Source organism: Mustela putorius, unplaced genomic scaffold (assembly GCF_011764305.1).
Source record: "Mustela putorius furo isolate JIRA1106 unplaced genomic scaffold, ASM1176430v1.1 tig00000281_pilon_pilon_pilon, whole genome shotgun sequence".
Taxonomy (NCBI): Eukaryota; Metazoa; Chordata; class Mammalia; order Carnivora; family Mustelidae; genus Mustela; species Mustela putorius.
Window position 1 is genome coordinate 28,232,231 of NW_025421343.1, and position 25,845 is coordinate 28,258,075.

The 25,845-nt window shown below is 38.6% G+C and overlaps 1 protein-coding gene across 2 annotated transcripts in view; it reads left to right on the top strand.

Annotated features, from left to right (window-relative positions):
* The window catches only part of LCLAT1 (lysocardiolipin acyltransferase 1), a 187,014-nt gene that overhangs the window by 102,065 nt on the left and 59,104 nt on the right, over positions 1–25,845 (top strand). For both annotated transcript variants that reach the window (XM_004777892.3, XM_004777893.3), the window contains exons 4-5: positions 503–649; positions 7,066–7,182. In XM_004777892.3, the coding sequence (XP_004777949.1) occupies positions 503–649; positions 7,066–7,182 (264 nt within the window). The remainder of the gene's footprint in view (positions 1–502; positions 650–7,065; positions 7,183–25,845) is intronic.

Consider the following 25,845-nt stretch of genomic DNA (forward strand, 5'->3'; position numbering starts at 1 on the left):
GTTTAGTGTTTAGTACCCATTACACCTTTTCCCTTTTAAATAAAATCTAAAGAAGGGGCTAACTTTGAAAATAGCAATTGAATTTATAGGTTAAGTAGTATAGCAGGGGAAATACTTGACATTAGAACAGTCTCTTGCTTACTGTTTTGTAAGCCTGATAACATGTTGTATATCTCTTGTAGATATCTTGTTTAAAATGTCTGGTTAGGATCATTAAAACTGGAGGAGTTACTGACAAATATTGGGGAAGTTTTTTTCCTGGCTATTTTAATAGCTGGGTTTGACTTGAAAAGAGGTTTTGAGAATTTTACAAACCCATGAATTTAACAAGAATATTTTCTGGTGTATGTGTTACTTAACCAAAGATCAGTGCTGAATTTAAGGTATATCATGAGATCCTTATTAGGATAATAGATAATTCATGATAAAAAATTGAAAAATTAAATAATATGTGGATATTAACAATAAAATTATATGTAAATGCTTGTTAAATTGATTCTAGGTTGGGCCATGCAGGCTGCTGCCTATATCTTCATTCATAGGAAATGGAAGGATGACCAGAGCCATTTTGAAGACATAATTGATTATTTTTGTGATATCCGTGAACCACTGCAACTCCTCCTATTCCCAGAAGGGACTGATTTCACAGGTAGGTAGCCTGGGATCGAATCACAGAATTTTAAAACATGAAGGAACTTAGAAATCACTTGATCTAAACTTCTGTTCTTCAGATGAAATCAGTGAAACCAGTAAGATTAATGGTCTTAATGGTCCACCACTAAGTCATTCACTCTGAATCAGTAGCACACCAGAACCTAGAATTCCTGGTTTCCAGACCATAGACTTTATGATGGGCAACTCCAAGAGGTCATTATTATTCACACTTGCCATCCTAGAGCTTTATATTTTAAGTCACATTATATAAGTGTCAGCCTTTTACTTTTATATAATTTCTTATAATTTTTATGGAACCACAAAATTAAACCCCCAAATAGCTAGTGAAATCTTACGAAAAACAAAGCGTCATTTTAAAATGCCCTTCCTGGGCACCTGGGTGGCTCAGTGGGTTAAGCCTCTGCCTTCAGCTCAGGTCATGATCTCAGGGTCCTGGGATAGAGGTCCGCGTGGGGCTCTCTGCTCTGCTGGGAGCCTGCCTCTCCCTCTCTGTCTGCCTGACTCTCTGCCTACTTGTGATCTCTCTGTCAAATAAATTAAAAAAAAAAAAATCCCCTTCCTGTTCCGTATATTCTCTGTCCTCTTTTAGGATACAAATATATCCATTAGACCCTTTTTTCTCAACTTCTTTTTCATAGGAAAAGGGTATAATAGGGGCACCTGGGTGGCTCAGTGGGTTAAGCCTTTGCCTTCGGCTCAGGTCATGATCTCAGGGTCCTGGAATTGAGCCCTTCATTGGGCTCTCTGCTCAGCGGGGAGCCTGCTTCCCCTTCTCTTTGCTTGCCTCTCTGCCTACTTGTGATCTCTCTGTCAAATAAATAAATAAAATCTTAAAAAGAAAAGAAAAGGGTATAATAGTAACCAGTTTCATTTATTGTTGTTTTAAGTTATTATGTTGCCCTTCTCTGGGTATTTTAAAGCCTTATCTCTAATTAAGCAGGAAAGGCTTTGTCCTGTCCTCAAGAAAATTCAGCCTCCACTGAATTGTGGAGAGGACACAAGAGGACATATTTAAGACTTTTCTACCTTCCTAGATATTAAACTATATATATATATATATATATGCCAAGATGCCACTGTATCTCAAGGAATTCTTTAAAAATTAAAAAGGAAATACAGTCTTTTATCCTTAATCAGTGGTTCTCACACTTTTTTTAAAAAAACACGGGTCATTTTTGCGGATGAAACTGCCTATTGCAGTCTGGAATTTAAGACAGATTGAAGAAGTGTTGTGGTTGAATATTGGCAGGGTGGAATAAGCTTGGACAGGAAGCAGTTCTGTGGAATCCAACTCAAAAGATCAAAATTCTAAAACTGTTAATTCCCTGCTTACTTCAAGAAAGATACAGCAGAATTTGAGAAGGATCTGGTAGATAAAGGTCTGCTGTACAAGAGAAGACAGACTGAAGGAGGGTAGAACTAACATCTAAAAATTGCAAATAGGGGTGCCTGGGTGGCTCAATCATTAAGCAGTTAACTGCCTTTAGCTCAGGATCCTGGGATTAAGCACCCCCACTAGGCTCTCTGCTTGGCCTGTTCTCTGCCTCCCACTCACATTGCTTTGTTCCCTCCCCCGCTATGTCTCTTTCTGTCAAAAAATAAAATAAAATAAAATCTTAAAAAAAAAAAATCACAATAGTATGGAAGGCTAGTACATGAACCTGTCTTCCAAATCCTCGATACCAGATGGAGGCAACTGAGAGCTACTGAGAAGGACAACCCTTAGAGCTTCAGAGGGGAGAACATACCAGTTCACTGTGTGTACATAATAATTTATGGAACCCAGTACCTACAAAGAGTTCAAGATGAAAAATACAAACTACACAACTATTTAAGTGAATTGGTAACTAAGCCATACTCTGCAACTGAGGAAAATTGAGGTATTTTGGGAAACATTTACTATTAGGTCCGCGGTCAAAGGAATGAGACTGATACAAAGCGAAGGTGAAGCAAAGCTTTATTTCTCGCCAGGCACTGAGAGTCAAACTGCCGACCGTTTGGGGCCGCCTCTTACAGAGAAGGCGACCCCTCCCTGCCTTACAGACTAACTTTTATAGAGCAAAGGCCATGTGGTTGAGCCTGGCCACACATAGGTGGCCAATGAGATTGTAACACACAGAGAAAGCTGCATAGGCTAGGTTCCACACGAGTGTCCAATTGAATTACAATTCACCCCATAGTAGCTGTTTGAACTAGCCTATCACCTTGGTCAGAAATGGCACCCAAAAGGTGCCTAAAAGGTGGGGCCCACACTCCTTGGTAGCTTGGGAGACAGTATGCGCGCCCCACTGATTGGATGTCTCCACCGGGCGCGACTCATCCCTGCATTAGGGCTGTTATCTCCACCTGACCTGACCTGCCCTTGTATTTGGGCTCTGTTATCAGGGACTGGTTGACCAGATTTTACTGGTTTCCCTGGTTTCCCGGACTTGCTTTTAAGTAAGCCCCCTGGGGGTTGGGGGGTAGGGTCAGTTTAAGTTTTACTGCATAAACAACAAAATGGCTGTTCAACAGAGGTGGAGCCGCTCTGGCTGAATAGGCCCTTACATTTACCATTGATACAAGGTAGAACTCTTTGAATTAACCGTTACACATGGAACTGAACTAAATGAATCATGGCAATTTTTATTGAATACTATGATGTACTAAAATATATGCTTACTCTATAGGTTTGATTTTTATAGTGAGGATTCTAAAAGTAGTTGGATCACAGAGGATAATACTGAGGATAATATTGGCTGCATATTGTTTAAGCTTGAAAATATAGGTTGTAAATTAATTGATTCCTAGAGCTCAACTATCACTACTAAGTTCTGATGGACATACAGCTGTATTAAATGTTTTATCACTAAAGAATATATAATACTTAAATTTGGCTGCTGAAATACCAGCTGTATTATAGAAAGTAATTGACTGAGATGATAGATGGATTGATATTTGTGAATGCCAAAGCAGACACTAAAGAATGACACCTTTGGATGTTATTTAGTAATTAATAGCTAATGGAAAAAAAGCTCTGGATTAATGCTACTTTTTGGTATATGAGTGTTAAAATGTTTATATATTAGCTCTTCTAAGCCTCTAAAATTTATATTTAAAACTTTTTTCAGTCTACTTTTTTTCTCAAGTGTCTTTTTTACATGATGAACTTAACCTCTAGTGGCATATTTTCAGGGTCCAGAATACTCACCATTACATGATGTAGTTGCATATTTTTTAAGTTAAAATGGTATTTACATTTTAAAGCCAACTTTCAAAAGCTAGATTGCTTGCCAAATAGAGAAAACAGATCCTGAAGCTTTCAAAAGGTTTCGTTTTTGTTTTTGTTTTTGTTTTAAACAGGATTATACAGGTAGTTTTAATCTGGAATAAATGATTAGCTTTATTAATTCAAGGGTGTTTTAGTTTTACCACAGTTAACTTGAAACTTGGGATTTTTAAGCCCAAGGGGAATGTTCTGTAACCCTCTTTTAAATTCTGAGTCCAACTTGCTTGCATATTTTCAAAGTAGTGTGTTTAAATATGACTTTACATATATTTTATCTTTATATGCTATTGTTGGCTTAATTTTGGGGGGGAGCTATGGAAGTCATATATGTGAACTTGGGAATTTTAGAAACATAGAAAAGAGCACAAAAGTTGCTGTAATTCCACTGCCCATAAACAGACACTATTAAAAATTTGGCCCATTGCTTTTTGATCATTTGATCACAGATGCATGCAGGCGTGCACACCACATGTGCATAAGCACACACATACAGTTTTAAATAGTTATAAAAAAGAATTATACATTTCTTTGCACTTAGTGTTATCTTATCTTTCCTACCACTATTTATTCTTATAAAACATGTGTTTCGAAGGGTGGGCAGTTCTAGATTATATTGGTTTATTAGGTAGGGTTGTCTAGCAAAAACAGAACCAACGGGATGTGTGTGCATATATGTATGTGTATGTACTTGTGTGTGTGGAGAGTTTGAGAGTGAGAGAAATTGAGATGGGAGTTGAGGATTTATTTTAAGGAGTTGGTTCACATGATTGTGGAGGCATGGCAAGTCAAAAATCTGCAGGTTAAGTTAGCAGGCTGGGGACCCAGGGAAGAGTAACAGTTTGAGTCAGGAGGCGGTCTGGTACAGAATTCTTTCTTGCTGGAGGAGCTTAGTCTTTTTCTGTTTAAGCCTTCAGGTGATCAGATGTGGCTCACTCGCATTATGGAGAGTAATTTGTTTATATAAAGTCTTCTGATTTAAATAATCTCATTGAAAAATACCTTCACAGAACATCTAGACTAATGTTTGAGCCAACTATCTGGGTACTCTGGCTATGCTAGTTTGATACATGCACTTGATCGTAACCATCGGTATACTATAATTTTGAGTTCTGTTTCTGTGATTGGGAAAGGAAAGCTTTTCTGGGTTTTAAGAATTGTAATAATACATGTAATTAAACACTCTTGTATATAAAACTTCATTTAATAAATGTAATAAATGAATGCTCTGAAGCTTTATATATAAAACAAAGCCCCTACTTTCATGAAGCTTATATTCTATGAGAAAAGAGAGTAACAACACCCGTTAGTTAACAAAAATGGGTCAAATATTCATAAATGCTGTGCAGAGAAATAAAGCAAGAAAAGGACAGGGAGAGGAGTAGATAGAGCACAGAGTACTCTTTTATATAAGGTGGTTAAAAGAAGCCCCTTAAATTTCTGTGTAAGTAGAGACTAATTGAACAAAGCAGAAAATGTTGCAGGTGTCTGGGTACAAGGCATTCTGGGTAGGGGAAAGAACATCTGCACAGACCCTAAAGTGAAAACATGCCTAGCTGATTGGAGAACACAGAATGGCCAGTACTGTCTTCAGAGCAGATGGCGTGCTGGCACTGGAGTGTTGTTACCAGTAGTGAGCTGACAGGGCAGGAGGCTGTGGTCAGAAAGAGGGAGGCTAGTGCAGTCTAATAATCAGAGTCTGGGGATGGGTGGATGAAGTGGGGATAGGAGGAAAACTCTGTATCTCTGTGTTTCTCATTATTATCTCTACCTCCCCACATTGTGACTGTATGTTTTTAGTACTTGTGTGCCCGCCCATTCTACAGCAGCGTTCAGTTTTGTCTTCAGATCCCTAAAGGCTGTGATGAACTGGAAGAGGAAACTGAAGAGTAGTTAACTGCTTATCTTTGTCATATCCCTAGGATTCCCCATTCCGTGGAAGGGCCTTCTAGCTATCTATCAAATACTGTTTTGGAGTCCCATGTCCAGGATATTCTCCTCAAGTGAACATGAGAGGAGCTGTTCCTTTTTTCATGTTTACAGCCTGTACTTTTGCTGGGGACTATGAATATTTAGTTCTTGAATTCTCAGTTTTTCAATTAAAAAATAGTATGACACCTTTTAGAGGCATATTCTTTGAATATTTTAGTGTTGTGGCATCCATATATGGTTTTTTGAGGTTTGAGGACTCCGTGATCTTAAATTTATTCCTAAGAAGGTTGGGTTTATATAGAGAAAGTTTTTTTTCTTGTGACTTGGAATAGGCTGTAAATTTCAGGATGCAGCTGAGAGTTGCAGATTCTAACATCTGCTGTCATCAGAAGGTATTTCATGATCTCTCCCAGCAGTTGAGGCCAAATTTCTGAACACTACTTTTTCCAAATATATTTGCTGAATAATGGGTTTGGTTCTTCTTGGAACTTATAAAGTTACCTCATGGAATGGAAAAAGAAGTTTTTGCCAGCAATTGGAACATATACTTGACTCTGTAACTATATTCAGCCAAACCATGTTCAGATGTTTGTACATGATGTGCTAATCATGTGCCCATTCTGTTGGGGAGTGGTTTTGGTTAGTAATATTAGCATGCTGTATGCCTGAGCAAGGCAGACATTTCACTTTGCATTGAAGCCCTAAATTACTGGGTTAAAAAAAAATTGTTGAGTTGATATATTTGATATATTGGCTACTTATTTTTTCTGGTTGTCCTGGTCCTTACATTTTATTAGTATCTTAGTTTTATTAGCATCTTTTAGTATTTCACTTTTCATTACGTGAAGACTACTTTATGAAAATTTTAGCTTATTCACATTTGATTTGTATTTCAGTTTTTGTTGTACATTGACTATGAAATCTCTTAAATAATTTTAAAAATTTCAATATGAATTTCAGGAAACAGTTATAAAAAGTCCCATTAATACTTTATTATAAAAATGTCAAAATTCCAAAAACTCTGTGATCTTTGTTAGGAACCAAAGTGTTTATATCTTCTCAGTCAACTCATATATGCTATATTCAATAATTACAGATGAATTAACTGCCATTTTATCAAAAAAATTTTCCACTATTTTCTTATCTCACATTCCCTTATTTTATGGCTTCTCATAGTCTTTTGTTTTGTTTAGAAAACAGCAAGGCTCGAAGTAATGAGTTTGCTGAAAAGAATGGACTTCCGAAATATGAGTACGTCTTACACCCAAGAACTACAGGCTTTACTTTTGTGGTAGAACGTCTAAGAGAAGGTAAGCACCTGTCTCAGAAGGCTATGTTTTTATGTTAAGTGGCAATAATTGTTAAACTTTGTATGTAGCCCTTCAAAATTTTAAAAAGTATGGCTTTTTTCTCAAGATAGAAGATACTTTGTTCTTATACGAAGTTGACCCCATGAGCTAAAATGTCTTATTATGTATTCTTTAGAAATGTCAGAGATAGCCTTAAAATATTTTTCTCCTCTCAGAATAGACAGAGATAGACTATCATTCCATTTTTAAATTTTTCTCAAAGCACCAAAACTTTCTCGAAAGTATCTTAATACTATGCTGTTGTTCTGTATAGCTTAAAAAGTATTTTTGAATTTTTATTCCACTTACTCCAACAAATGATTCTGGTTAGTAGGAAGGCAAATACTACCTCTGTTTTCTAGTTAAGCAGAGCTGGCATCCAGGGAGGTTAGTAAATTTCTGTAGATGAGGGACAGAACGGCATTCTTCCGCTCCCAGTTTGTAGCTCATACTGCTACACACACTTCCTCAAGAGCAGTGTCTGTTGACAGGCATGTCAGGATGAGGTGGTGCTATTGATGGTATCACATCCATTTAAACCTGTACATTTTCATATTTTTTAGGTAAAAGTATACATCTTATTTGTATGTTTATATATTGCTTCATACATACGTTGAGACAAAAAACATATATGAATATATATGGAAAAGGAACTATCCAGAAACATGCTGAAGTGTTACTGATTTTGTAAGAACGATTTAAAGCCCAGAGTCACCTAGTGCAAGAAAAATCTTTTTTTTTTTTTACGTGTTTGTGCTCTCCACTCTGATTTCTACCAAGCTATACTATACTGTATGCTGATGACATTTATGACAAATTGTCACCCTCCTCTGATAACTGCTACATTGTCATAAAAAAAAGTTGCACTTCCTTACGTAAGAAAAGCTGTAAAGTTCTTGGGTCTTTCTCTAAGTAGCATTAGTGTTGTTCCTTTAGGGTTTAATATACTTTAAGATACAAAGTACAACCTCAATGAACTGGGCCAGGCTGAAACACCTTTACAACTAAGTACCCATGATTTACAAAAAATATATAGTCAATCCAAAATTGCATTGCTAGAGTAAACGGAAAACGTTACCCCTATTAGTGTGGCTTGCTCTTGAAATTCTGTGGTCATAACCAGTATGAAATGGACATGTGGGCTTGATGGTCTTATTGCCTGTGAATACTGAGTGTCCATCTATCCAGTGAAGCCCCTGAAGAACATAGTTCTTCTTGCCTGTGGGATGGGTCAGGGAGGCACTGAGACATTGAAGGGGTGTATTTTGTTGTTGTTGTTGTTTTTTAATGTGGTACCACTTAACTGTGGCATCCAGCTTAGGCTCACCCTTCTTGTTCAACAATATGTTTTATATTTTCTCACTAATCTGATAGCTTATAGTATTTAATGATTTCTTTAAAGGTATTTCTGACATCATGGAACACATTCATCTACTAGATTTCTCTGTAAACACAAGCATGCTATTGGAACACATCTTTTACTAATAAAGATCTTCCTAAATGTAGGCAGGATACTGGATTATCTTATCGTGGATAAGGATGTATCTATAGACCTCTCTGTTCTAAAATCTGGAAGATATTTTAGAAGCAAGTTGATTTATAACTTCGGGGAATGTGTGTTACTTAGTCATCATCACTCAAAATAGTCAACAACCACAGTGTGTAATTTTTCCTGCTAGAGCTGGCAGCTCTTTCCACCCCCACCCCCACCCCACTGATTCCACACCCCCCCATATCAGTAAAAAAAGAGAACCACAGTTAGATGATTCTATTTACTTCAGTTAGAAAAGTAGAATATATTATACACTATAATAAAGAAATAGGATTATTATGATTATAATAGTAGTAACAGCTAACATTTATTGAGCCTTTACTAAATACCAGGCATTGTGCTAAGTATTTTATATGCATAAGGTCAATTAATCCTGACAAGAACCATGCATGGTAGTTATTGTTACTAATAATGAACTTGTAGGGTAAAACTGAAGCAGAAACTGAGGTGAGGAAGCTTGTCAGAGTTACTGGAATCTGGTTCATCTGATTGAATATCCCGTGCTCTTTCTACTCTAACTTGGTGCCTCTTGTATTTGTAGTATGATTTTAGTTAACAATCTCCAAATCATAAAGCATTTTTGTAACAATAGTAAACTGGTTGGTTTTCCTCAAAAAAGAGCTTTAAAAAGGGGGGGAAAAAAAGGAGCTAAGTGGCCAGATCGTGGAGGGATGGTGGTCCCAAAGGAGGAGGTTATGGTTCTGCCCAAGATTAGGGTATCAGGCACACCTAAGGAGGCATCAGGTGGAGAGTCAAGGTCAGCTCCACTCCCTGGGAGCGGGGGCTGGTGTCAAGTGAACATATAAAGTCTCATCAAGGGTCAGAGGTGAAGAGGACCTTAGAAACTATTGCGTCCAGAGTACCATTCCTAGAAAAGAAACTGAAGCCTCAGAAAGGACCAAACCCAACTTTCTGACCTTTAGGTCCCTGAGATCTGCTTTAGATACTCAAGTTATAGGAAAAAGAAGCTGTTAAAACAAATGACCCTTGTAAATAAATTATTCCAGTGGAATCCTAAAGACCATATATTGAAATGATTTATCATAAAGTAACATCTTCACTGCTCACGCATACGACTCAAGTCAGTGTTTCTGACATCTGTTTGCCAGTCAGCACTAATGGGCTCATGAGAAGTTTAAGACATCAAGAAGCTAAGGATGAAGTCTTACCAGGAAGGACCCAGTAAATGAAAATGCAAAATGAAAGTAGCTTCTGTGCCTCTGTTCAGAATATATTTCCCTGAGATTAAGAACATTTAGAAAACCCACACTTTTCCTGAAACAGTGCACCCATTATATAACATTATACAGATGTGTCATTTCTGTGGTAGTAACTGCAAGAAATTTATCCCGAGTACCTTAAATTTCACCATTAATGTACTTGCTTTATACTTATATTAGATCATAACCTTCGTAAGGGTATGGAATGTTCTGCACATAGTGACCCAATCAGTATGAGTTGAATTAAATATTTTCTTTTATTTGAAAAAATAAGACAAGCATAGTGTCCTAGCATGTTCCCCTTAGCGTATATTACACTGATAGATCAAGGTCACAGATGATTTCAGGTGCTTCTAACTTTTCAGTATGATTATGTAAGGTTTTTCAGTACTAGATTAGCCAAACCCAAAAGGAATTTCTTTTCCTTTTTTTTTTTTTTTTTTTTTTAATTAAAGATTTTATTTATTTGAGTGACAGAGTGAGTGAGAGAGACAACACAAGGCAGGGGGAGACGCAGAGGGAAGAAGCAGACTCCTTGCTGAGCTGGAATCCCGGTATAGGGCTCGATCCCAGGACCCTGGCATCATGACCTGAGCAGATGCTTAACCACTGAGCCACCCAGGTGCCTCACAAAAGGAATTTTCTAACTTAGAGGAAAAAAGGCTTTTATATGAAAGTTTTTTTTTTAATTGACAGCTATAATAAATTTATCACATAATTTTAAACTTTTGTAATTCATTCTCACCAAAAATTAGTTATGTCATCATCATCTCTGGTTCTTCATCATTTTAAATGATAGCTTTACTCTTCTTTGATTTTAAATAAAGATTTGGTTCCACCATTGCTTGATATTGTTAAATGTTTTATAAGCAATCACTGAGCTGTAACCATGCAATAATTACTTTCATCATTAGGCAGCACAGATGTGTACATTTGAAACAACGAAGTTAGGTTGAAGTGGTTAGGGGTGAGAATAAAACACCTCATATTTGTTTGAGGGTATGTCTTGTTTAAAATATGAGCTTGCCTACAAGAAGTTTATAGTCTTCATGGGTAGATAAGAATACACATGGAAAAATCCAAAACAAAATGGGACTGTACAATACAATGACATGCTAAATTTTATATATAAATGTTTTACTGAATAATTATAGGAGGATTCACTAAAGAGATATCAGGCAGTGTTGAAACACTTCACTTCTTTAAGAAGCTCCATCTCCCTTGGATGTTGAAGACTATGTGTGATTTGGATAAGCAGAAACAATGATGGCTGAGGGCAGGGTAGGAAGAGTACAAGAGAGGGCATGAACTTTGGGGCAGTAGGAGGCTGAGCAGTAAACAGGCACAATGAATGCGATCGAGCTGAAGACGTGTACTGTAGAATAACAGACAATAATTAAGAAGGCTCTTTGGAGCCATTGTTGAAAAACTTACCTTCTACCCCCAAATAATCATCTCTTTAATCATACATTTCTAGCTGATATCATTTCAGGCAAATCATCTCATATGTTAAGGCTCTGAAACATCATATCGATAAACTTAAGTTTTGGGATTTTTAATTCCAAGTAAAATAATCCATATGTTAACTTCTTTTTAAAATATTTTACTTACTTATTAGAGAGAGAGAGAAAACATGAGTGGGGGGAGGGGCAGGGGAGAGAGAGAAGCAGACTCCCTGCTGAATAGGGATCCCGCTGTGGGGCTTGATTCCAGAACCCTGAGATCATGACCTGAGCCAAAAGCAGACGCTTAACTGACTGAGCCACCTAGGCACCCCTAAAATAATCCATATTTTAATCTGTGTTTAGCTCATATGCCCAAAGTCTGAATATAAAAGATGCTTTCTTTCTACTAATCTAGGGGATACAGGGCTAGTCCCTAAGGACAAAATAAACTCCCACTAGGTAGTTTTGATCAGCGTATCTGACCAAACTCTTCAGTCTGTATTCAGGGAGAGAGAATTGTTCACTGGACCCCTGGATTACCTATAGTATCTGGTAGTCCTGTGTTCGGCTCTCTCATTTTGGTCTACAGTAGTTCTCATTTGCTCCAAAAAAGTTGGCCATTGCCTAGACAGTAAAAGCAGTATACCGTAGATAGCTCAGTCTTCAGTGTTTTCGGACAATTTTAATTTCTTTGACTTTTGGCTTAGTGCATGAGTAAGCATGACTTGCCCGTAGGAAATGTTCTAGTGAGGGACCAAAGAGGGCCAGCGCAAGCCGCCCCTCCCCGTGGCTGACACTGCCTTCATCCTCGTTGATGAGCCTCCCCCAGGACTGCATTTCAGTGACCTTCCTAACAACTGGCGTATTTTAGGAGGCCAGGAAGAAAGGCAGACAGACAGACTATTGAAATATTGGGTGCATTAAATGCCATGCACTCTGACTTTTTCATGTGACTTTTTATTGCTGAAAACTATGAAAAAGGATAAGACCTTTCCCTTACGTTAAAAAAAAATGTAATTATAAAGTAGCTCTCTGACATTTGCTAGAATGTTTTCTGAAACCTTTTCTGTTTCCCCAAATTTGCAAATATCTCTGTAGCAGAGCAGTTGACCCTCTTTTGAGATTGTTTTACAGAGAACAAAGCTTTTATCTATTTACAGTGATGAATAGAACACAACAAACCTAAATTATACTGATCAGTAGGAAAGCACACGGATCAACTAAGGGACTTGGTCCCACACATCACGAAGCAGAAAGGATTTAAGTTTGTCTCAGCAAAATTATATCTGACTTCATGTCAAAGACCTTTGGAACCTCTCAGGTCAAATCTCTGAATGTCGTGATATGCCTTTAGATCTTTAATTGCATTTCTTTGGTTTTCTTTATTCATTTTAATTCTTTCATAGCAAAAAAATCCAAGCTGCTCATTTAGGATAGATCTTGGCATTGTGTTAATGAAAAAAAGTCTTGGTAGCTTTAATAAGAAGTGATGGAAGCCCTATGCTCTGTACATAAAAACCACCATCTAACCAGTACCTATCACATGCCAGACGCTGTGTCATTCACGTGCTTCTCTACCCTGCCCATGCAGTGCTAACACCCAGGGAGCTGATTAGAACACAGATGCTTAGGTCTGGGCTGAGACCTGCTGCATGAATCACAGTTTGAAAGTAGGGTCCTGAGCTCTTAGCCACCCCACTAGTCACTGTCCTACAGACCCCTTCATTTTTATGACTGCACTAGGCAATGCTTTGCCCCATGCCAGCCCTGAGGAGACAGACATATTTTAGCAACTTGCCCAGGGTCACGTGGCTGCTGAGTGCTGCATGGTTTCAGCTCCGCTCTCTTTGATGCCAAAGCCCATGTTCTTCCCACTGTGTAGTAAGTTAACAGTTTTTCTATGCCAAGTGCTTCAAAAATGTAATCTTTTGGTTTTTTTTTTCTTTTTCTTTTCCCTTTCCAAGACTTCTCCCTGGTATCCTTGGCTTATACTGTGCATTTTGTTTAAACAGAAAAATATATCAAGGGTTTCCTTTTTAAAGTAAAGCACGACCTTTATTTTTCTGGCTCCTATATTTACTGGCCCCCCCTCCATTTCTGTAGTCCTTAAAGCAAAACAAAGAAACATAACACTCATACTGTCTGTCCTTTAAAATTGTGGTTCTGTTTTTTTCTTTCTTGCCACCAAGTCTCCAAAAAAAAAAAAAAAATAGCCAAATGACCTGATTTTTCTCATCCTATAAAAATGGGATATTTATCATAAAAACAATATATTTTTAATTAAAGATTAGGAAATTAATTATAAAGCAGAAAAAGGTACCCATAGTCTGGTCAGTTACTTCTCAGAAATACTGGTGCATACTTTTTGATAAACTCTTCTTGTGTTTTTCCACATGTATTCATATATAGTAAACAAAATTAAATCATCATATATTTTGTTTTAGAAATTTTTTTAACTTATGTTAATGTTTTCTCATTATCCTTGAATAATTTTTATGTTAATATATTCATGTTATCAGATAGAAGGACCACTATTTATTAAACTAGTCCTCTGTTGTTCAAAGTTAAAACTGCTTCTAATTTACCACCCGTATAAATAATACCAAAGTATGCATAAATCTCTGTAATTCTTCCCTTGGGATATATTTCCAAGTCTAATGACTGAGTCAAAGAGTATATATATTTTTTTAAGGTTTTAAAAATTTTATTCTTATTCTGTCCTATTTTATTTGGCCACCAAATTCTATTAATGTTGGTCATTAGAGAGACACGGCAGTGGTCATTAGAGAGACATCCCCCCCTTCCTGTGTTTTCACGGTGGCCTGAATGGATGGGCTCCCACTACTTCTCCTTTTTACTTCCTGGCTTTCTGACTGGTCGGCCTCTGGTTTCTTCTTTGCTAAGCTATACTGCATTCAGCTCTCAGTCAGTGTTCATAATGTACCACTCTAACGAAACTGTGTATGTGTTTAATTATTCGGTAAATGGTTTTTTGGGGACATATGTTGTTTGGCCTGCTGAGATACGAAGACACAGCCCTTTCCTGTTTAAGGTTTAGAAAAGAATCATAATGCAGTGTCATAAGAGATATGAATACAAAGCATCTTGAGGACATATAGAAAGGTTAGTTTGTCTTTACCTAAAGGGACACTGAAGAGGTGGCATATGAACTGAGAATTAAAGAATAATTGGCATTTTCCAGGGAGGAAAGTCATTTAAACATTTGCAGCACTTCCATATTCCTTGATCAGAACTTTCTATAATATGGTTCCAATCTACTTTCAAAATTTTACCACTCAGAACCCCCTTCATGCCATGTGAGCCAGCCTATTTGAATTAATTGACTATTCTTGACTGTGCCTTAATGCCTTCTGAATTTTGTCTTTGGTTAAGTCTGTCCAGGTTAAAATCTGTAGTGCTTTTGCTCTTTTCTTTAACTGCTGAATACTGTTCTTCCTTTAACGATTTTCTTCTCAGAGTCCATTCCTATTTTCCCTAGTTGGCAGTCAGTCTGAACTGAGTATCTTTCTTTTTCCTCTCTAATAGGGCTCAACAGAAAGGACCTTTTACTAATATCTGCTCTAATACATTTTACTTCTTAATTTGTTAAAAGGACAGCAGTGGTCATGACACCTAGACCATTAGGGCAAATATTTTATTTCTAAATCCACCGAATACCTTTCTGTCTCTATCTTGCGACCCCTCTTAGTGACCGCTGATACTGTTGTTCTTGTTGAAATACTCTTCCCCTCTGGGCTTCTCATTTTTTTCTCCTGCATCTCTGGCCACTTCTCAAGACTCTCCTGCAGGTTCCTCCTACTTCTGTGTCCATTCAGTATCTGTGTTCTTCATAAGGCTCTCTTGGGTTCCTTTGTTCTCTCATTGCACACATTCTCCCAGGCCATGTCACTCAGGTTGGTGGCTTAAATGATTAAACATAGGCTCATGGCTCCTGAGTTTTCTGTTCATAAAGCCCTTCCTTTGTGCAGAGCCATACGTGTGACCTTTGTCACTTTGGAGGTGCTACAGGCACTTCATCTTCAGTGTTGAAAATTGAACTTGTCATTTTCCCCTAAACAGCTTTTCCTCCTGTACGCCCCACAGCACATAATGCTGGTGGTGTTATGAAGATAATAGTAATAATGGCTAAGATGGAGTACTTACATACCAGGAGTGTTCTGAGTGCTTCACGTGAACTCAGTCATTTAATTCTTAGAGGAGGTTTTATTATCATCTTCGTTTCATGCATAAGGAAGCCCAGATAAGAGAAGTTCAGTAACAGTCCAGGGTTTCCACCTGTGAAATGGCAGAGCTGGGGAGCCTTTGCCTTCACCAGTACGCATCATTGACTCACTTACTCCAGTTACAGTCTGGGGGTCATTCTTGGACCAGCCCCCTTTTCTCGCAGACAGTGAAATCCCAACCAGTGCCTTTGGGTTCTGTCTCTTCTTTGTCTCTCAAGTTCACTCTTTTCCTTCTCACTGCCATCATATCTCCCCTGAATTCTCATACAGTGGCTCAGCAGGGCTTCCTAGTTCTGGGCTTGCCTTAACCAGGCCTTTTTCCACATTGAACTGGAACTTCAGGCCTTTTTCTGAGTGAGGGAGGCAGCACGCTAAGTGAGGTGTTCTGGCTCTGGAGTCCAAAGACCTGCTTAGAATCCTGGCATCACCCGAATGAGCAGTGTGTCCCTCAGTGACCCTTAGTTTCATCCTCTGTAAAATGGAACAACAACAGTGCTTACTTTATAGGACTCTTACAAGGATTCAGTGCAGTGTATAAAGCACTTAGCATAGTACCCAGAAAAGAGGAAGCACTCAGTAAATGTTATAGTGCAGATCTCATTGTGTCAGCTTCTGGCTGAAACTTGTCTGGGGTTTAACAATGCTGCAGGGTTAAACTTACTTTCTTTTAACGGGGTCTACCAGACCTTCATGACCTGACCCATGCTTACCCCTTCTGGCCTCTCTCTTATCTCCTTTGTCCTCCTTTTTGTCCTTGCTTTCCTGAACTGCTTCCCACTCCCGGAGTGCGCAGTGCTCCAAAACCTTCCCTATGCGGGCACAGCCCTTCCTACTAGCCTGTAGGTCTCAGCATAGGTTAGCAGTTCATTCAGGAAGCCTTTCCAGCTGTCTTAGACATTTGTGTTCCTCCAGATGAGTATGTGCCCTGCATAAAAGTTTTTACTACTGTCTTACTCTTGTTTGTCTCCTTCATCTGTTAACTTTCAGTTTCCTGACCTTTAGAATCCAGTCTGTCTCATTCGCCATTTTGATCCCCAGGCTTCAGCATAGGCCTAGCATATAATCCTCTTTAAGTTTTTTGAACGCATTAGCTAACTGGCTGATGTACTTTTATACCCTGCTATGTTCCCATGAAGACTGAAAGTGCACAATGTAAGTATGTATGCTACAATGACAGCAGCACCACAGTATTAGAGAACTAAAGGGTAAATAAGGGTGTGATGTGAGGTTGGTATACAAAATATAGTGTCCTAAGGTTAATCTACAAAATACACAAGATTCTATGTTCCTATCGAATAAGGGTCCATAAATTGGCTCTGAGCTTTCTGGCATCTTCTCTAGAGGGAAACTGAACGGTATCATTGACAAGATCCATAAGATTAGAGCAGATCACCTGCTCATAAAAAGTATGACCATTTCCGAAGGACTTGGGTGAAGGAATCTCCTGGGGTTCCTCACAGAGGACATTGTGCCCCGTTGTGACCAGTGCCCTTACAGCATCTTTATGCTAAGTGTCCCACGTAGCCTCAGGGCATCCATCCACATTGGCTGAGAGGAGAATGAGAAAGAGCACTTCAGAGAAGGCAGTCTCGGAAGAGGCCAGAGCATCAGGCTGCGTAGGATTTAGAGTGTCTCAGCGCTAAATGTTGGGAGAGACTGCATGTCTCCTACCAATACTCCATTAACGGGATTTCACTCACTGACATTCAGGGGAGAGTTAGTTCACACGGGGTTTGAGAGCTCTTCCTAAAGCCTCTGTTCTACAGGTACCTTGTAGTTCAAGTTGACGTGTGGGGCCAGGGACTTTGACTAGTAGGATTCTCTTAGGGACACTGAGGAACTTATTGAGTGACGCCTCCCATGAGAAGTGAAGGCAACCTCACCTGTGAACTGAGGCGGGCCAGTGTGTTTCTTACAAGACAGTTAGGATTTTTGTGAAACAAAAACTATTGCCCAAAGCTCAGTCCCTGCCTGTCTGGCCTTTCTGGACTTGTTTCTTGCTGTGTGACTCCTTGCCCTCTCTTCTGTCCTGCCATGTGGAGTATACTTTCTTCATGCTGTTCTTTTCCTAAACTGTCCCAGTCACCTGGGTATCTCCTGCTGATCCTTCAAAATGGTTCAGATGACTTGTCAGCTTCACAGTCCCCTGACTTCTCCAGGTTCTTGAGGTTCCCTCTTCTTACTCTCATTTATACATTTGTCTTAATCACTTCTTTCATTCTCTTCTATAATCAGGTGTTTTGTCAGTATTTCTCTCCATTGGACACTGAGCTCCTTTAGGGTAGATAGCAGTCTCATTTATTTTTCTGTTTGAGCCCCTACTTTGCAGTCATGAATATTACAGGTACTCCGTAAATTTATGGTTTGTACAAATTTTTGTAGATGACCTGTTTTCAGCCTCTTACACATGCTGTGCATTGCATATGCTTATCTGTGCACATCTGATTAGTAATGCCCCTCCCACCTTCAGTCTAGTGATCACTCAGCAGATCCTGAGTCACACGGACCCTTTCATTGCAAAGGAGAGATTCATGACAGTGCTTGAGGGTGTGCAGGCAGGTGTACAGTCGATAATAAATGCTGTCTTAAGATGGTTTTCTTTTTTTAATTACCAAAGAACAAAAGTAAGGCTGATTTCTTGGTTATTAATTGTTATTGTTCTTTTTAGATAATCTATGCTTTTATAAGGGGCATAACAGGAACATGTTATTTTTAACTGAACAAGGTCTTGGCATTTGATCGTGTAAGAATCAGTATGGAATTGGATTCTTAAGGAGGGTTTTCCCTAGTTTGTTAGTATTTCTCTCCTCCGTGAGTTTCAGATTCTGAGATGGTGCTAAGGAGACAGTCACTGCAGCCTAGGGCCTTCTGTACTGCTTCACGTTTAAGTAGGAGGAAAATCTTGCTTTGGGACTATCTGCTGTTTCTCTAACACCAGTCAGCTCTGATGAATTCGTGCTAGTGAAGGTAGGCCAGGGTGGTAATGAGAGCATGTCTAATGGCACCATTAATATTCTTGAAATACATACTCCAGTATTGGTTAGATTATCATTTTCTTAGGTGAGTGAAAATGATATATATTGTGTATTTTACTCATTCGAAAGGTTTGTCTTTACCTAAGTATTGATGCTCTGTTACAATGTTTATATTGTTTTCTTAAGAGTAACATGCCGAAAAATGCTGATAACGGTGACACTTACAAAATATTTTTATTTTAAAATTCACCATGGTGGAAGATGCCGTGTAAGTAAAATTTGTGGACTTGCCTTTGAGTGAGAACTTTCTGCATACTGTACCCTGATTGCAAAGAATATTGTTACATACATTAAGACGTTCTGTCGATTTTCCCTCTGAAGGCAGAAGTGAGAGACACAGAGCAACCTTAGAGGACACAGTAGTAGTTCTGTCCATCACCAGGTGGCATTACACACTACATTGTCATGTCCTTATCATGTTGAACTAAAACAAGTCAGAAGAATTGTGGTGCAAATGCAATATGTATGTAACAATATGCTTTAGTTTCCTGTTCGTGTGAAAATCAGATTTATTCTCCTAGAAGTTCAGTTGTCAGCCTGAATCTAAACACTCTGGATCCTTGAATCCAGAAATTCATTTCAACAGGCACTTACGACTGCCTTTTGGTTTTATGTGGTATGTAATTTCTTTGTGGATGTGTTATCTTTCTTTTTGGGTTTGGTCCAAAAAAGCTTTACCTTGTTTCTCCTTTATTCTGGGCATGTGTCCATTGCATTATTTATAAAAGGTTGTACCTTTTCTCTTTTAGCTTTATAGATTTTTTTCTTCCTTATTGAAAGTATTTTCTGGGGTGCCTGGGTGGCTCATTCTTTAAGCATCTGCCTTCGGCTCAGGTTATGATCTGGGGGTCCTGGGACTGAGCCCCACATTGGCCTCCCTGCTTGGCTGGAAGTCTGCTTCTCCCTCTCCCGCTCCCCCTGCTTGTGTTCCCTCTCTCTGTGTTTCTGTCAAATAAATGAATAAAATCTTAAAAATATATATATTTTCTGTGGCTTTTTCCATTTGCTAGGACCTTTTCTTATTTTTTAAAAAATACTTTGATGTTTGAGAAATGCAAAGGTATTGTTTTTTTTTAAATTTTTTAAATTATTTTCAGTGTACCAGAATTTATTGTTTATGTACCACACCCAGTGCTCCATCATACCTACCACCAGGCTCACCCAGCCTCCTACCCCCCCCCCGCCCCTTCAAAACCCTCAGATTATTTTTCAGAATAGTCTCTCATGGTTCATCTCCCCCTCCAATTTCCCCCAACTCTCTTCTCCTCTCCATCTCCCCATATCCTCCGTGTTATCTCTTATGCTCCACAATAAGTGAAACCATATGATAATTGACTCTCTCTGCTTGACTTATTTCACTCAGCATAATCTCTTCCAGTCCCGTCAATGTTGATATAAAAGTTGGGTATTCATCCTTTCTGATGGAGGCATAATACTCCATAGTGTATATGGACCACATCTTCCTTATCCATTCGTCCTTTGAAGGGCATCTTGGTTCTTTTCATAGTTTGGCGACCGGGGCCATTGCTGCTATGAACATCGGGGTACAGATGGCCCTTCTTTTCACTACATCTGTATCTTTGGGGTAAATACCCAGTAGTGCAATAGCAGGGTCATAGGGAAGCTCTATTTTTAATTTTTTTTAAATTTTTTATAAACATATAATGTATTATTAGCCCCAGGGGTACAGGTCTGTGAATCACCAGGTTTACACACTTCACAGCACTCACCATAGTACATACCCTCCCCAATGTCCATAACCCCACCACCCTCTCCCGACCCCCTTACCCCCAGCAACCTTCAGTTTGTTTTGTGAGATTAAGAGTCTCTTATGCTTTGTCTCCCTCCCGACCCCATCTTGTTTCATTTACTCTTTTCCTATCCCTCAAAGCCCCCACGTTGCATCTCCACTTCCTCATATCAGGGAGATCATATGATAGTTGTCTTTCTCTGATTGATTTAGAGAAACACAAAGGTATTGTTAAAACAACAGTGTGTGTGTGTGCTGTGCAGTTGCAGACCAAGTTCATGCATCATCATCTTTAAAAAATAGATTCTGATAAAAAATCAGCCCCATAGGAACATGGAACCTAAATACAGCAATTGTTTATGTAGTAATATTGAAAAATATCTGGACAGCCTTCTGAATGAATCATTTTCTCCCCCTCATCTGCATACAATATTTTTATATGTGATATAAATTTTACTTATGTATAACATCATTGTATATATTTCATAATATAGACACCCTGTACTTATCATCCATTTGCTCCAAACACCCAAATTCACTTTGCCATAAAATCTGGACTGAGCAAAACAAGTCCTGGTGTAGTTAAAAAAAAATTTTTTTTTTTTAAGATTTTCTCTCTTTATTTGAGAGTGGTACACAGAGATAGCAACAGAGTGCACAAGCAGGGAGGAGAAGGAGAAGCAGGCTCCTCCCCTGAGCAGGGGGCTGATGCTACTACCTGGCTCCCTCCCAGGACAGTGGGGTCATGACCTGAACCAAAGGCAGATGCTGGACCCATGGAGCCACCCAGGTGCTCCCTCCTGGTGCAGTTATCATGAGATTGCTCTTCTGCACCGCAGGAAGGGGTAGATGAAAGTACGTTAGGAACTTTCTAAAATTAAGTTGCTTTCTCCTAACACAGTTATGTAGGAGAGGAAAGCATGTGTGTCCTCAATGGCTTTCATTCCCTCTGCATAAGACACGTGACCACATAATGGAAATTCCAAGTATTCTCCTACTTGGTAAGATTATTGTCATAGAGAATCTGTTAGAGCATGCACCTACACTCCACGTGCCCATTTTAGTGTACTTATTTTATGATAATAACTTCATGCAAATACTTTCCATCATGGCTTAGTCATCTTTTTCATAGGAAATGATAATTGAAAGAGAAACTAGAGTATCCACTGACTTAACATTTATTTCTCTCTCTCTTTTTTTTAAAATAAAGTAGCTCTTCCAATTACAGTCTTATCTGAATGTAATAAACTAGCCGTAATCCATGATATGCTAGATTCTTTTCATGCTAATATTTTAAAATAGCTGTCTTAAATCTTTGGACAGCAAGCGTCCTGTTAGTGCATTTTTTTGTCATCATTGTTCTCTCATTCGTGTTAAAGGCCTGTTGTAGGGACTAAAATGCTTCTCCAGCACATATTTCAGTACTGTTAAGTAAACATCTGTCTCTGAGTCCTTATTTATTCTAAATAACTCACCTTTGATACTGTGAGGGTGTTTACAGTTTCTCAGATAATAACGTGAGACATTTGTGTTGAGGGTTGTTTTATTTGTGGGTTAATAGCTGCTTTCTTTGAAGTGATAGATATATCACCCAAAACTGTTCATTCTTTGGATTAATTCTGCACTATATAAATGTAGTCTGAAAGTAGTTTGGGGTTTCAAGTGGGAAATTTTTTTTTGAAATCCTGTATTCATAGTTTATGGTTTGTATTTCCCATTTCCTCACAGCTTGAAAATGGCCTTTAACAGAAGATCAGATAAGTAAAACACAGCCTCCACTGCCAACGGCAGGTATTAGGGGATATGTGTGCATAGGCCTTGAAGGGAAGGCATGTTATTACCCAAACAGAAAGTGTGCTCTAGCCAAACATGAACTTTAGCAGTGACCTTCTTAGAGGTCAAGGCACAAGAGGCCTCCCCACACCTTACTCATTGTGGGTGAAGTTCGTGCTGATTTACAATGGTCATGAATTAATTTGTAGTAGAAGTGTTAGACAGTGCCTGTTTTAGCCATAGTTATCATTGCTCCTGGGCAGCAGATCCGAGTTCCTCAACCAGATAAAGAGCACTTCTCAAAGCTGGACAACCAGCTACCCTATTTTTGCAGACTGCTCTTAGATGTCATTATTATAGAAGGTCTACGACTTGGCCATACTGTGCTTCTTCTCAGGAGCGGAACTTCACAGTGTTTATGGGAGTACCTGGAAGTTATTTTGCACGTTATTTTCTGTGTCCTAAGACATACTTGCTTTCCTCAAGGACATAATTTTAATAAGTACACTGTGTTCATCATAGAACCAGATGAGGTTTCCAAATAGTTTACCAATTAATTTTTGTTAAAGAAATTATTAATAAACTTTCTTATCAGTAAAAATGTAATTAATATATTGATCTCAAGATTAGTTTCCCTAGTAATTCAGGTAGACTGTAGCCACCACTTATGTTACTGAATCAGTCATGACAAAGGCTTCTATTTTAAGAGATTAGGAATGGACTGGTTTTTGTTTAGACTTGACAGACTAATAGAGTTCAAGCAAAGAGAAACATAAAAAGTTTGTCCTGTAATGTACTGTTATTAAAATTGTAATTAAAAGTGTTTGTATTTAAATATTCTAAACAAAGTGTCCTTTTTTGTTAAGTGTATGTAACCTGAATCTTAGGTAAGGCCTGTGTTTTATATTTAATAGTATGTGATCAATGCATGCTGGTGATAGCATAGGTAGGAGTAAAAAATTATGAGCATATCCCTATGCTCCCATTTGGAAAGTCAGTGTACAAGTACCACAGAAACAATGTATGAGCATAGAGTAGAGAAGGGTTGTAGTGAGCTGGCAGAATAAGGGGGAGAGTTTTGAATTAGATCTTGAGGAATAGTAGGATTTGATTTGGTGAAGAACAGTCAATGTTGGAGATCCAGCAGTGGAGACTGGTCTGACTGGAGACGAGAGTTCATCTAAGTGGTAAGATCTGATGTTAGAAAGGTTGTCTTAGTTGTCATGAAGCCTCACTTTTAACAGAATAGAAACTAAAGGGAATCAGAACTAGTGGGAGTTTCAAAGTAGTATTTATGACTTTATAAATACTTGGGAGCTGGAGAGTAAATGGTTCTCTTCTCAGTATTCTAAAAGAATTGATTATCTTGGAAAGCAGTTTGTTACTTATTCTCAGTAAAGTAAGATCTGATGGCATTGTCATCGTCATAGTCATCCCAAAGAGTCCTATTTTGAGCTTTCTGCATTAATTATGTGCAGTTTAAAGGAAGACTCAGTAAAAGTAATTGCATCTCATGTTCTTTTTTTTTTTTCCCCATCTCTTTTGATCCATGAGTGAGGTATTTACAGGCGGTATGATGGCATATAGTAGGAAAAAAGTATGACTCATCCTAATTACAAAGCTGTTTCCTAGGAATCATTGGACAAATGTCTTATTTTTGTCTTTACAAATGGTTTTGAGACTTTAAAAAACATCTCGGCCTTTCTGTCTGTAGTGGTAAATGGACATAATTTTATATTTGCAAATATTGATTTACCTAAATAAGTCTTTTTCAGCAGTAATTGGCCTTTTTAGCAAGGTCAGATGCTCATGGACTTTGAGTCATTCTCTGAGACATCTGCAACTTCTCTGAAATTTGAGGTGCCGATAGACTCTTTATTTGCAGACTCTGTGAAGAACCTTTGGGTGCAACAACTAGGTGGTGTGTGTTGACTTTAGTGAGAGTAGTTTCTCAGTAATGAGGGTTCCAGAAGCCAGATTTGAGTGGAGTGAAGGTGGATATAAGTAAAGACAGCAAGTTTCCAGTAGATAGGTGACTCCTACCAGGAGTTCACTGCTAAAGGAAAGGGCAGAGCAGGAGTCGTCACAAGAAGGGGAAAGCTGCATCAAGGATGCCAGGAAAATATTTTCAGAGGTGGGGAAAATTCAGTAGAGGAAAAGCGGAATGTAAAATGGATTCATCATGGAGCAGATTTTCTCAGAAATCACAAGTAGTAGTGACAGTAGTATTGGAAATCACAAGACCGTAGCACTGGACATCACCAGTACAAGCAAAGGAAAGGGGATTCCTCATCTGCTAAGGCAGGAGAGGCTTATTTTGGTTTAGGGAATAGGTGGCAAGACAGGGAGTCACGCTCTTGACAGATGAGAGTTTATGGAATTTGAGGGGGATGTTTGGGTATGTAGGACACAGAGGTGATTGATGAGAGTCTGGAATAGTTGCTGTGGAAAATGAGAAAAGGAAGCTGATAAAAACAACTGAAAGCGGTGCTGAGCTCTCTGACCTCAGGCTACAGGCCCCATCCGCCTTCCCTTAAGCTCCATCTGAAGCCATGACTCACATTGTCTGTCCTGGCCTCACACCTCCCTACTGCCTGCAACACTTCTGTCTCTTCTGCCTCTGATCAGATCTACCTGTTAAATCCAGCCCAGACAGATCATTTCTGGATCTCTTCAGCTGGAAGACCAATCCCTCCAGGCTTCTACAACATTTGAACCACTCTTAAGAATCACATAATTTAAAAAAAAAAAAAAGAATCACATAATTTGCAAATATGTCTTAGGTCTTAGGTTCTTTGGAATAAGAATCATGGGTTTGTCAGCCTGCCATGTGCGCCTCCTTCCCTCCCCGTCTCTGTCACCCTTTCTCTCTCTCCCTTCCAGTGCTACTGTACTGTTCAGTAAATACCCAATGACTAAATTAAGGCAGATCCACTACAGCCAAATTGTATAAGAGAATGGTGGTGTTCTATAGAAAGGTAGTTTGTCAGAATTCTTTACCAGGCTAATCAACTTGGAGAACGCTAATTTCTTGAGATAGTTAATATCCCTTTCACACTAACAGCGAAGTGTGTTGTATTTGTAGGTGATCCTTCTAACGTGGTGACTTGAGTTATTTAGTGTTTAGATTATTTTTATTCTCCTGTATTATCTCTAATGTGTCCACCACTGATCATTATGTAGCTTTTACCTTGCCTTTTCTATTGGTAATGATGCTAATGCCATAATATACCATCCATCCAAAGATTAGGCTTCCTTTTTAAATTCCTTTTTAGTTTCTCACTCAGTGATTTACTGTACTATGCTGAAGGAACTTGGTGTACCAACTTGAGCATTTTACAGGGTTTGGCTAGGAGAGGGACAGTCACCCTAAAAACAATAAAGGGGCAGCAATTACAGAAAATGGCAACGTTAGAGCAAAGGATGATGGAGCATGTCTGAGAATTCCTGCATTTATTAAGCCTTGGTTCCCAGTGGTGGGCACTCATAACATTTTCATAAATTGAAGCACATTGTTATTATCACATAAAGGTCATCCTCTTTTATATTACTGCAGCAATTTTAATAATTCAGTTCTTTGTATTCTGCTAACCATTTTTCCTGCC